General features: G+C 37.1%; 1 protein-coding gene across 1 annotated transcript in view; it reads left to right on the forward strand.

Annotated features, from left to right (window-relative positions):
• Positions 1-6: 6 nt before the first annotated feature.
• SPPL3 (signal peptide peptidase like 3) overlaps positions 7-13,733 on the forward strand; it is a 139,938-nt gene continuing 126,211 nt past the window's right edge. Inside the window, exon 1 of the mRNA XM_008569345.1 lies at positions 7-55. Within this exon, the coding sequence (XP_008567567.1) occupies positions 33-55 (23 nt within the window). The 5' untranslated portion in view covers positions 7-32. The remainder of the gene's footprint in view (positions 56-13,733) is intronic.

Raw genomic sequence — 13,733 nt, forward strand, 5'->3', positions numbered from 1 at the left:
AGCCTGCAGCGGAGCCTACGAGAGTCAGCGCCATGGCGGAGCAGACCTACTCGTGGTGAGTGCGGGGCTTCGGGAGGCCGGGGCGCGGCGACGGTGGGAGTCGGGGTGCCGGCGCGCCCCGCCAGGGGGAGAGGCGGTGGAACAGGTGCGAGTTGGGGGTGCACGCCCTCCTTGTCTCCGCTGGAGGGGGCGGCTGGCGCTCGGGGAAGGCGGTGAGCGGCCAAGGACCCGGAGTCCGAGAAGGGGGATGGAGGCGGCTGCAGTGGCAGATGTCATTTGGCCATGGGTGGAGCAGGTGATGGAGAAGGGGAGAATGACTCCGGGGGTGGGAATCCCACGGATGGAAGTTGAATCCGACGGGCACCCCGGAACCAACTTGTGGGGGTGGCTCCTGGGCAGGAGGAATCGAAAGAGTGGAGAGAGACTAGCCAGGGCAAAGGTGGGCCACCGGGCTGAGAGCAAGCTCTGGTAAGAACAGGTGATAAGAGACAGAACTTCCAAGTTTCGAGAGAGGAGCGGCAGCCTCAACTAGGGCTGCTGCTTAGCTCTGGGATGAGGAGCTAAGGGAGAGTTGGTATAAGGTGGGCAGAGGCTCAGGAATGAGGGAAAGAAAACCGTGGAGAGAGTCTTGGGAACCTTGGAAGGGAGTCACTGGAGAAGAGCTTGGAAGAGGAGCGTGTTTGGATAACCACATTCTGGAAAGGAAGTCGATGGTGACATTGGGGCTTGGGCAGAGTATTTGTAAGGGTTGATACCCTATTCTTAAGAATTTGAAGTGGGCTGGTGCCTTGGGCCAAGTATGGAGATGGAAGATCAGCAAGTTATGTGTATTTTTTATGGGACTTTAATAGTTATTAAGTCGTTGATTAAGGACTGAGAAATGTACTGTGTCATTTGTGGGATGACAACACACATATCCCGAGAAGGTTTGGGGAATGGGGGTACAAGCAGAGGTGGAATTTTTCAGTAGGGGTTGAAGGAATGATAGTATCCTTGGAGAGTGGAAATTGAATGGTGGGGAGAAAGCAATGGCTAGAGGGTAAGGAAGCAAGAAAGGGGATGATTGTAGGTGTGGGGATGGAAATCTGGTCGAAATCTAGAGAGATTGTTTGAAGATAGTTTACTCTTTGAAGCAAATGTGATTTGGAACAGAACTGTAGACTTTCGCTTCTTAGAGAAGAGCATAATAGGATGGGAAGAGCATGGCATTTGGAGTTGGAAGACCTGGTTTGGGGATCCGGTTCGCCACTAACTTGCCTTGTAGCTGGACAAGATAGTTCTTCATTCCTTTTTCCTTACCTATAAAATAGGTAAATTACCTTTTTCATTGGCTGTAAGGATTAACAGAATACCTTTACAAAGCACTTGGCAAACTGAAGTGCCATATTTTACTACATTAATTATAATTATCTTAGGGAAATATCAAGTGGGCGATATCTGAAAATAGAAAATTTAGGTAGAAAACTTTAACCGAGTGGGTGATTTGTGGTGTTTGGGGTTATGATAGCTCAAGAACTCTTGAGAAACTCTTTCCTTAAGAAAACTCAAATCGTAATCTTGTGTTTCATATCACTTGCTGTTGAGAGGCAGGTCAGTGGGGAAAATAAAAAGTGTTTTTTTGGTAGGTTTGTCACACACTACCTCTGTGTGATGTTGGTCAGCTCTACTAGTTAAGGGAGGGATTACTTTGTGAAGTTTGACGGTTCACAAGATTTATTCTACTAAAATTCTTCCCTCAGTCTCAGCTCTTTATTTGCTTTGCATGCAAAGGAAGCTCCTTGAAATCAGGATGCTTAGCCCCTCACCTTTAGCATGTTTTGAAATGAAGAAAGTTTTTACATCATCATCATCATCTCTAGAGGGTGGTGTATGAGGGGAGAGGATTGAGAAACCAGGCAGCTTCCTAGTTCTTGCTGAGTCAACCAGGTAATGATATTAAAGAACTGTGGGCTGGCCTGTTAGTTTACTTGGGAAAGTATTGTGCTTATAACACCAAGGTCAAGGGTTTGTATCCCTGTACTGGCCTGCTGCCAAATATATATATACACATGGCATTTAATACATACTCATTTAATTCTCTCAAGTCTCTGAGGTAGGTGATATTTCTCTATTTTATAGAGGAGGAAACTTAGGCCCAGGAAGCCAAGTGATGTGTCCAGATTACTTCACCTGTGATACTTTACTTCGTTTGACATGAAATCTCCCATTTTACTCATTCTTATTGAAATAAAAGTATGGAAAAGGTATTCCAAAAGTATATGTAAACCAATTTGTGTGTTAGCTGTCATTTTGTAGTCTTTGTTACTCTTTCCTTGGTTTGTACAATGAAGAGTTGATTGGTTGGTCAGTTAGCTCAGTTGGTTAGAGCATGGTGTTATAACACCAAGGTCAAGGGTTCACATCTCCTTGCTGGCCAGCTGCCAAAAAAAAAAGTTGATTTTTTTTTTTTTTTTTAAGGAACAGACTTGCACTTTATTTGTATGTAGCTTTTAGGAAAAATCAACCTGTGGAGGCTACTGTGGTACTGTAGATTTGTCTGAGTATGGAGTAAGTAAAGAATGTACTAGCATATGAAAATAGGCTCCTTTAGGATTTTCATATAAGAAGACATGTAAATTATAAAACAAGATTGGCCGTAAGTTGATAATTATTAAAGCTCAGTGATGAGTACATGGAGGTTAATTATTTTATCCTGTCAACTTATATGTTTAAATTTTTCATAATAAAAAGTTTTTTTCAAAAAAAGCTCCTATGTGGAAGTTCATGCTGTTCTCTGATTTCTTGTGCTTGCTCCTTATATCAAAACTCTGTTTCTCAAGGTTCTAGCTCAAATTCCACCCCATCTGAAAGTGATCTTTTTATTTGTAATACTCGTAGTAGTGTCTGCATCACTCCTTCCTTTTCTTGTGTACTTACTCTCCTCACTAGGTTGGAAACTCCTTGAGACTAAGGATCATATAACACTAACCTTAGTCCTCCCATAGTGACTAGCACATTGTCTAGCACATACCCCCTGTTTAGTAAATACTGAGTGAACATGATAGTAAATTTTCAGGACTAGGTTGGAAACTCCTTGAGACTAAGGATCATATAACACTAACCTTAGTCCTCCCATAGTGCCTAGCACATTGTCTAGCACATACCCCCTGTTTAGTAAATACTGAGTGAACATGATAGTAAATTTTCAGGATGGTTCATCCTTTGTTGAAAGAATGTTAAGTATCAGGGGAAGCTACTGGAGGATGAATATTTGTAGTCCATATTACAGTAGTCCCCCCTTATTCATGGTTTTGCTTTACATGGCTTCGGTTAACCATGGTCAGCTGAGGTCTGAAAATATGACAGTATTTTTAGAGAGAGACCATATTCATATAACATTTATTACTGTATATTGGTATATTGTTATAATTGTTCTATTTTGTTATTTGTTATTGTTATTAATCTTTTACTGTGCCTAATTTATAAAGTAAACTTTACCATAGGTATGTAGGTATAGGAGAAACACTTTTCTGATACTATCTGATGTTTCAGGCATCCACTGGGGGACTTGGAATGAATTCCCTGTGGATGGAGGGTAGTGCTGCTGTACTTATAAAAGAGAGCTTTTTTTTTTTTTAAAGATGACCGGCGAGGGGATCGTAACGCTTGACTTGGTGTTGTCAGCACCACTCTCTCCCAAGTGAGCTAACCGGCCATCCCTATATAGGGATCCGAACCCATGGCCTTGGTGTTATCAGCACCACACTCTCCCGATGTGAGCCACGGACCAGCCCTTGATTAATTTCCCTGGTGAAAATATGAGATTTTATTTCCATGATCAAAAACTATTTCGGGGCCAGCCAAAAGCTTGGTAACTTGGTTTTCTGATGTCGCAGTAAGAAGGAGGAGTGCCATCCCTTATTAAAGTTTTAAAGGAAACTATTGACAGAAGAAATTAAAATAATTGGTAGTAACACCATAATCTTTATCATGAGTTAACCACAAGATCCTGCTTATAATGGTTTACTCACATACACTGAGGAAGTGAAAGAATGTATGTGAAACACGAATTGAAGGTGCAAACTAGATTTTTATTAGAGAAAAACTTGCTCAGTGTATATTTATGAACAGTTTTAGTGTAAATTCTGTGAGAAACAGGAATTTGTCTCTTGATGGAGTCAATGTAGTACTTGTATATAACCGTACTTGAACCCTGCTAAAAATTACTTATGGTAGGGTTAATGTTGTGGGAGAAAAGGAAGTCAGTCTATCTGAACCCCTTTAATTGAGTTTCAAAGTACTATTATAATAATTTATTGTGAATTTTCTAAGTGCTAGTGTTTTACAAGCATTGCTAAGTAAGGAAGCTGAGGCTCAAAGAGTGTAAGTAACTTGCCCAAGAATGTAAAGGTGAAAGGGCTCAAAGTGAAGACTGCTTGACACCAAGATTCTAACATTGAATCTGTCCACTTTTGTTTCCACAATTTTTACTCTAAGCTAACCCTCTTTTTCTTGAGTTTCCTATATAAGCCTCCTCCCGGGGTTTCCTCCATTCTCCACTCAGTGGCCGTTGTTTAACAACCTGTCAGTTTATGGCAGTCCCCTATTTAAAATTATACAATGGCTTTTCGCTGCACTTAGACTAAGACCCAAATTCCTCAGAATGGTTCTTCATGGTCCGGTCTTGTGTGTTTCTCTGAGGAATGACAGACAATATACAAACAAAGTAAGTTGCACAAGGATAAGACCCTTTCTGTTCTGGTAGTCTCTCCAAAGCCTACCATATAATAGGTGGGTGGTAAATTTTTACTGAACACATGAAGAATTCTTCCACTTGTGCCATCTTTCTTAAGACCTAATCTCAGGGCTGCATGCAAATAGTAGTGCTAAACCTGAGAATGAAAAATAATGCAGATCTCCAGAACTAAGGGTGGTCGGTTCTACTTTCAGATAACTGTTGTGCATCATTGTAACTGATGTTACTCATATTTGATGGTAGCTGACGGAAGTTTTTTGAAGAGACACTAGCTGAAAACGTGTGTCTAGCATTATAGGCTTTAGAAGATTTGCTTATTATTTTAAAAACATGTTTTGCCTGTAGTTAAAGTGCTGTGATAATGTTGTTTGGGTGATACGTGATTTAAACTAAAATTAGCCAAAGCTAACACCATGAATTTGTATCTAAATCATTTTCCTCAATGTTTATTATAAAGCTTTAAATGATTGGGAAAAAAAGCTGGAGAGTTTGTAACCATATCAGCCTGTAATTATCAAGTAGTACTATGAATTTATTTATTTTTTTCTTCAAGTCATAACCAGTTTTACAATACTATGAATATAAATGCCTAATGTTCATGCATTTCTCAAAATAGATTTCTGTATGATCATTTGTTTTAGAGATCACCATGCCATTGAATTATTATGTAGCTTAATATAAATGTTTTTATTTCAACATTAATAATATTCACAGATCATTTAGTTTTCATCATATCTATTTCATGAAACCATCTCATGAAAAATCAAAGGATGTCCTAAGAAGAGAGTGTCTGACCAAGTATTGTTTTAGTTGGCTATTTTTGGCATCTGAAACATTATGTGATTGCTGTCTCTGGTAGTAAAGCCATGAGTATAATTTGATTTTTAAAATTCTATAATCTATTTTTGATGTTTCTAGAGTTTAATGGTTCCTTCTTAGAAGTTAAAAGAAAATACTAGTTTTTTGTGTTGTATGTATAAATTAAGAAATGTTTGTAACTTTGAGTTTCTATGGCATATTTTCTAATCCTCACTTAGAGAGTTAGAGGCAGAGTGCTCCTCTTATGGAATTTTAACCTCGTAAGTGGGTTCCAGGTGACCAAATCCAATTGTACTGGGAAAAAATCTGCAGTTAGTTCCCATGATCCGTGCAGTGAATTGTTACCGCTCAGATTTTATTAGTAGGTCTCACTAGGGCCACAGTTTAAAGTGAAATAGTCCCATTCAGTTGCTGTGATAAGACTAGATTGAAGCTCTATGAAAAAGTTATGTTTGTAGATATTTTTAAGGTATTAGACCAGTAATATACATTAGCCTAATAGAGACCTTCCCATTACTTGGTTTGTAGGTTTTACCGTAAACTGGTAAGAAAATGATCATCACTGTTTTGGAGTTCCAGTATTTATAGTGAAGAACCATTAAAGGATTTTTTTAGAAAGTGCTCTGAGGTACAGGTGTGCCCTAGTTGTTTTTACATGTTTGTGAATTACATTGAATACAAGCAGTCACTCAAAAAGTATTCAGTTCTGTCTTATGCTGCTCCTTAAATTTTCATTTGAAATCCTGAGATACAAGCACCTAATTTTGTTCTGGATTCTTTGAATCAGAAAATCTTTAGTTTGAGGGTGATATTCGTCTGTGATTAACTGTGACCTAGCTATGTCTTAGTCCCAGTGTTGTATTTTGTACCAATATTATACCTGTTGTACTTCACAGAAGGGTTGTGAGGATTCAGTGAGATAATGTATGTAAAAATGCTTTATGAATTGCTAAGTGCTATATAAAAGCAAGTTATTTGTTCTCTATGTTATTTGTTAGATCCAGGTAGGTTCTAGATAGAGTTCTCACTATAGAAGTGATTTTTCTTGTTTCACATTTTAACCAGCATTTAGACTTTGAGATGTCCATTCTATTCAGGATGTCAAATAATGCCATATTAAAAGTTAATATAAATAACAGTTTGCAAATTGTTATTGATTTATATTGTTGCCTTTGAAATGTCATAAGGTCATCACCTTTTTTAAATTTAGCAGCACATTCACAAATAATGGTCATCACCTTTTAGTCACAAGTTTCATTGTCCTTTGCTACATTCCACAAAACAAAGAAGAAAAACCATTAATAAAGCTACATTTTTTCATATAGTAGTTTTATTTTCATCTTTTGAAGACAGTTTCCTTCATAATCTACTCAAATGAAGAAAGAGCAGTAGAGTACATAATCCTAGTCTTTCCCTGGCTTTCTTTGGAGTGCACAGGAAATTTTCTACCCTTCAAAAATTTATTAGGAGGGGCTGTTAATTTCTTATCTGTTTCCTTAGTTCACGCCACTTCTGACAGGCACACCTACTTCCCTTCATCTGAAGGCCTCCAGGCTTGGGCCTCACTCTTGACCTAAATAGGACATGTATAGCAAAGTTTTGTTCATTGTTTCTTCAGCCTGGTTATTCAGACATTTTGACGTAAGTAGGGTGCTAGACTTTGTTTTGCTGTTTTGTTGTCTTAATTTTTGCCCAGAGTTGTCTAGCTTGACCTTCCAAACTTGATTAAATCTTCAGGCCTCATCTGACAGCTGATCTTTTAAACCTTTGACTGTATGTTCTGACTTTGTAAACTTCCAGAAATTTACATTCATTTCTCAAAAATGCTTGCAAAAATACTACTGTTAGAAGTAAAAATTAGTTGTAAAGAAACAAATTCTCTCACCTTTGCCCTTGATTAGTACAAACATCTGTAGAAATACCCCCTGGGACTAACTACAGCTAGGTTGAGGAGAATTAGTTGAAGATTGGAGATAAGATCAGTTGAACAAGAGGGAGAGTGTAGAGAGGAAAGAATGGAAGACCAGAAATTGAGGCTTGAGAAACTCAAAATTGAGAAGTAATAGGAAGAAGAGTCAGCTCCATCAGAGGGAAGTAAGATAATTAGGAAAGTGCAATGGTAATGAAAGGCACAAGAGAATTTTTAGGGGCAGGAGTCTATAAAAGCTACAGGGTTCAGAGAGAATGAAGAAAAACCAGGCTGTTGAATTTATAGAGGAAGTCACTATTGAAACTGCAGCAGTAAAGATCAGAGTAGTGATCTACTCTGAAGGTGAAAGCCAAATTGGGGATGAGTGATGAAGGAAAAAAGGCATGCTTTGAATTCTGGCCATTTGTTTGAGAAGGTGGAAAGAGGATGTTTGGTATAGACACGGTCATAAAGGTCTTTTTTTTTTTTTTTTTTTTAAATAAGGGAGGGAATTATGTATTTGAAGGCAGGGAGATGAAGAAATTGATCTTGGAAAGAGAAGAGATTGTTTTTTACTGTTGTTAAAGTTTAGAAATGTCTACCTTTATTATTAAGGATTTCAGTTAGGGGTTGTAAAGAGAACTTAATGGGGAATGCTTGGTGTGTACATTTGGTATTTGTCTCTTTTGATCTTTATATTGTCACTAGTTTGGGTTATATTATATTTGGATGTCCTAGGGGTTTTTTATTGCTTTAGTATAAAATCCAGCTTCTTCAGTCTGATTTTCAAAACAATCGGGACTTATAACCCTACTTACCTATATTTCCTTTAACTATTACTTGTTACTTCAGCCAAATTGGATTACTACTGTTTCCCTTTTATTTAAGGAGATTCTTCTACCTGGTCACCACATCTCTAAAGATGTAAGTCCTACCTGTCTTTAAAGGTCCAAGCTGAAATGCTGTCCCCTTGTTACAGGGCCTTCTGATTGATCCAGGAGAAAAGTTCTCTTCTGATGCCTACAGCTTTTTATCCGTTCCTATCATATGGGTAACACTTAAGATTTTCTGACCTTGTATTGAATGTACTGATTATGGCTGTCTTCCCACCTAGACAGTGAACTCTGTAACGGTAGGATCAAAGCTATTAATTTCTGGTACAAGGACCTACACATAATAGGTGCTCAGTTTTTTCTTTTAAGAATGAATATTTTAGAGGTGAAATTTGCTAGCTGCTAGGTTTTGAAATAGAATGCCTCCCTAAAAAATAATGACAGGGCACACAGAAGAGAGGAGAGAATACTTACGTAACATCTTACTGCTCTTTGAAGAAAATACACAAGTAAAATCGTTACTGTCAAGTTGGTCCAAGAGTGTGGCTAGATTTGCCTTACTTCCTAATATCCTGACAGCTCCTAGAAATAGAAAGTGGCTCAGCATAGGAACAGAATTCCTAAGGGAGTTCTTTACAGAGGAGCATGGGCCCTTTAGGGTAGTCATCTTCATTTACCTTCTGTCGTCTTGAACTTGACCACAGACTGACTGCTACCAATTTATTTATACTTTATTTCCCAAACAGGCACTGTTTAAATATGTGGCATATATTATTCTTTTTCTAGAGTGGCAAAGCTCTGCTTTTTTTGGAATTAGAAAAACAATTTTAGGGAAACAATTTCAGTAACATGCTCAAATGAAAATTGCAGGAAACTTCCTTTGAGGTATGAGAACAATAAGCTATATGAAAACTGGTTTCTGAGCAACTTAATTTCTCTCTCTTTTTTTGCCACTATTTCATAAACTCATATTCTTAATATTTAAGCTTTTCTTTAAAAAGCTAAAAATATTTTTTTAATTAGGAACTTATTTTGCCATCATCTTTTTCCTGTTTCTAAAAGTCTGTTTTCTTTTTTAACTCATTTCTTGTCCCTTGTTTAATAATTACTATTCAGAAGAACAATTAAAAAAATCTCTTGGCCTGATGTGTGCATATTTTAAATTTAATAGATATAGCAGTACCTTAGTCTTAGGTCACAATTAAGTAACACCATCATCTGGAATAGGCATAAACCAGAAGTTTGAGGGATTAAGCGTTTGTTTTGTTTTTGAATATTTGAATGCTGTGCAGTGGTGGAAACCTACAGGCGTAAGGATGATTGATGTATTAGGCTGGTATTTATAGCAAAGGTTATAAAGCAAAGGCTAAATGTTATCAACTAACTTAGAAAAAAGTGCTGTGCAGTGGTGGAAACCTACAGGCGTAAGGATGATTGATGTATTAGGCTGGTATTTATTTATAGCAAAGGTTATAAAGCAAAGGCTAAATGTTATCAACTAACTTAGAAAAAAGGGAATAACAAGTAGAAATAGGGGAGAACTGTGAATAGCAGATGTTATTGGACAAGCATCAGTAAGCTTCAAGCAGTTAGACCAAATGGAAAATAGAGCCAGCTATTAGAAAATAGATAACTAAGCCAGAGTCATCATGTAGCAAAGGTACAAAATGGCCCAAGACATCTCTGGAAATTGAGCTTTGTGTTCAGTTTAGATTTACCAAGTTGATAATGAGTCAGCTTTAGTGATAGGGCAGTCTTAGCCTGTAGCAGTAGCTATTGAGAGTGTCTGGTTTAGTCTTCACAGCTAAAGACCTCAGAGACATTCTTGATTGTCATCAGATAAGTCACTAAGTCCTGTTGATTTTATATGTGTGTGTGTGTGTGTGTGTGTATTTTTTTTTTTTTTTAATTTGCCTCCTCTTCATCCTTATCTTTATTCTCCTAAATCTTTGTTCCAGGATAACCCTTCTCTGTGCCCCCTTAGTACACTGTACTTGCTTCTTTCAGTTGTTTATTTCCTTGTTCATCTGTTTGTAAAGTTTTGAGAACACGGATTCTGTTTTGTTCATGCGCTTATTATCTTCAGTGGTATGGCACATAGTTTATTAAAATGAATGTTATTTGTATTTGATTTTTTAAAAATAATAGCCCTAAAAAAGTAAAATTATATATTAGTAAGGTGGAAGATTATGTGATATCTTATTAAATTGCCATCAGCCCTCAGTTTAAGAGCTTAAAGGGACAAGCATCAAATATCATTCTGAGGTATGTAGATCGCTATCTTATGCTGAGTAAATGAAGCTATTATTATTCAAGGTGTTAGGCTTGATAATCACTGTTTAATTTATGGGACTTCTTCAAAATACAGTGGGAGAATTGGTTACTGTATGAGTTAGCTATTGCCACAACCCTGCATAACAAATTACCCCAAAACTCAGTGGCTTAAAATAACAATCAAATATCCTTATGGATCTACAGGTTGGCTGGTGCAACTGTGGTTCTTGCTTCAGATCTGTAAGTCCATTGAGGTGGGTCTGATTCATGTTTTTTCTTTTGGGGCCAGGATGAATGGGTAGCAGCCACCCAGGGGAAGCTCTTCTCATGATAGTAGCAGGGGCACAAGAGGGCAAGTAGAACCTGCAAGACTTCTTAAGGTTCAGGCTCAGAACTAGAACACTGCCATTGTTTCATTCTTTTGGCCAAAGCAAGTCATATGGTTGAAACCAGAGTCAAGGAGCCACAAAATTAAATCTTACCCCTTTAGTGTGAGGAACTGCAAAATCACATGGCTAAGGAGGAGATCCCGGGAGGGATGAGGAATTAGGGCCAGTAATACGATCTACCACCGTTGAAGTTTCCTCTTCTTTTTCATATTTATCACTTTCTCATTCTATTCTAAAATGAAATGTTCTATAGAGGCAGATTTCATATACAATGCTATGCTTTGTATAGCATTTTGTTTTTCATTCTAATGTTTATATTTTGTAAATAGCTTTTTTGAGATATAATTCACATGACATACAATTTATTCATTTAAAGTGTACAATTCAGTGGTTTTTAGTATATTCACAGAGTTGTGCAACCATCACCACAATCAATTTTAGATCATTTTCTTCATTCTAAAAGAAACTCTGTACATATTAGCAGTTACTCCCCATTCCCCCTTTTCCCTAGACTCTGGCAGGAACCAATCTACTTTTGGCCTCAGTAGATTTGCCTGTTTCTTGCTAATGGAATCATATAATATGTGGTCTTTCGTGTCTGACTTCTTTCACTTAGTGTAAAGTTCATCCATGTTGTAGCATGTACCAGTGTTTCATTCCTTTTTATTGCCAAATAATTTTTCGTTGTATGTATATACCACATTCTGCTTATCCATTCATCAGTTGACAGACATTTGGGTTGTTTCTACTTTTGGCTATTACAGATAATGCTGTTATGATCATTTGGTGTTAGTTTTTGTGCAGAAGTACGTTTTCATTTCTCTTGGGTGAATACTTCAGAGTGAAATTGCTGGCTCATGGGGTATCTCTGTTTTTAACATTTCAAAGAACTGCCAAACCATTTTCCAAAACAAATGCACCATTTTACATTCCCACCAGTGATGGCAACCTACTGCATCATCAATAGGATTAGTAGGCTAGGGTTCTAATTTCTCCACATCATCACCAACACTTTCATTATCTATCTTGTTTTTTAATTATAGCCATCCTAGTGGGTGTGAAGTGGTATCTCACTGTGGTTTTTATTTGTGTATTGTTTACTTTTAAATAAAAGTTTATAGAGAAAAAAAGAAAAAAGCACTGGGTTAAAATGTTAGATCTGTTTTTAAAAGTATAGTACTAAAGTCGAACCTTAGTTTTAGTTACCTAAAAATCTTGCATTGAGAAAAAAAAAAATAGATCTCTTGGCTCACAGACTTTGCTTTAGGCTACTCCTTATAATAGTACTAAAGTCGAACCTTAGTTTTAGTTACCTAAAAATCTTGCATTGAGAAAAAAAAAATAGATCTCTTGGCTCACAGACTTTGCTTTAGGCTACTCCTTATATCTGTTACATGCTAGAATCATTTAGAAAGAATTCAGACTCAGATAATTGTTAAACTAGTTCCTTCCCTTTGGGTAACTGACCAAATTACTCTGGCAACCTACTGCATCATCAGTAGGATCAGTAGGCTGGGGACTATGAATAGTTTAATGACTGAAGGTTTTTTGGGGGGGCTTCATACAACTCTTAGCCAGGAGCATAATCACTAGAGGAATTAGATGTAAAATATGACCTTTTCTAGAGCAGCATTGTTCAATAGAAATATAATGTGAGGCACATACGTAATTTTAAAAGTTTTCTAGTAGCCACATACAAAGTAAAATGAAACAGGTGATATTCAAGTGATATTAATTTTAGTAATGGTTTAACTCAGTATATCGAAATATTTATTACATCATTGATTTTATGTAATCAATATAAAAGTTAAGATATTTTACTCTTTTTTTTTTGTATACAAAGTCTTCTCAATTCAGACTAGCCACATTTCAAGTGCTTTATAGGTATGTGTGGCTAGCAGCTACAATATCGAACAGTGCAATTGTAGAGGATGTAAATGCTTGTGATTTAGGATTTTTGCTCACATGTATGATGATCTGTGTATCTTTAGGAAAAACAGATGAGTGCTTGAACAGCCTGTATTTCTGGTTCTTTAATGTTATATTGTTACAGTTTTTTTGTTTGTTATTTAAATGTGGAAGAGGGTCTTTAGAGAGTTACAGAGAAGCAAGCTCCTTATAGCTCAGATTTTTGGTTGTGAGCAGAGATTAGTTAGCAGGAGGAAGAAAATCATTTCCCTCATTATTAGAGATGTACCAGGTTTTATAGTTCTTAGCAAATGAAAGAAATCTGTTGGAACTGTTACTGTTTGGTCCTTAATCTAATTGTTTAGATGTTCAGGGTCTGCTTTGCCCTGTTCTTTACCACTTATCTACTTGTACTGTCTGATGACATAGCTCACTTGGTATGACAGAATAAGGTTGTAGATTCGATCTTTGTTTTTAATGAATGACTTTATGCCTTTTGGGATTTTGCTATAGTAACTAAAATAAAATAAACCAGGCCCTCTCTCTTCCAGGAGTTTACAGTGTTGTTAGAGATTGGATGTCAAATGCCAGCAGGTGTAATTAAGACAACTTCAAGAGAAGGAGGTTTCAGAGTGGGCATTGTATAGACTGTGTGTCCCAATCAATAATTTTTGACTACTAGAAGGACCGAATTTGGTTAAAAGTGTCTTAATATTTGAATGCCTTTACTCATACATATCTTATATATATATATATATATATATATATTTTTTTTTTTTGTCTTTTTTCCGTGTCCGGCAACGGATCGCAACCCTCAGTGTCGCGCCTGGACCGGACCGGGACCAGCCACGGGATCGCAACCCTCA

This window comes from Galeopterus variegatus, unplaced genomic scaffold, assembly GCF_000696425.1.
Source record: "Galeopterus variegatus unplaced genomic scaffold, G_variegatus-3.0.2 Scaffold487, whole genome shotgun sequence".
Classification (NCBI taxonomy): domain Eukaryota; kingdom Metazoa; phylum Chordata; class Mammalia; order Dermoptera; family Cynocephalidae; genus Galeopterus; species Galeopterus variegatus.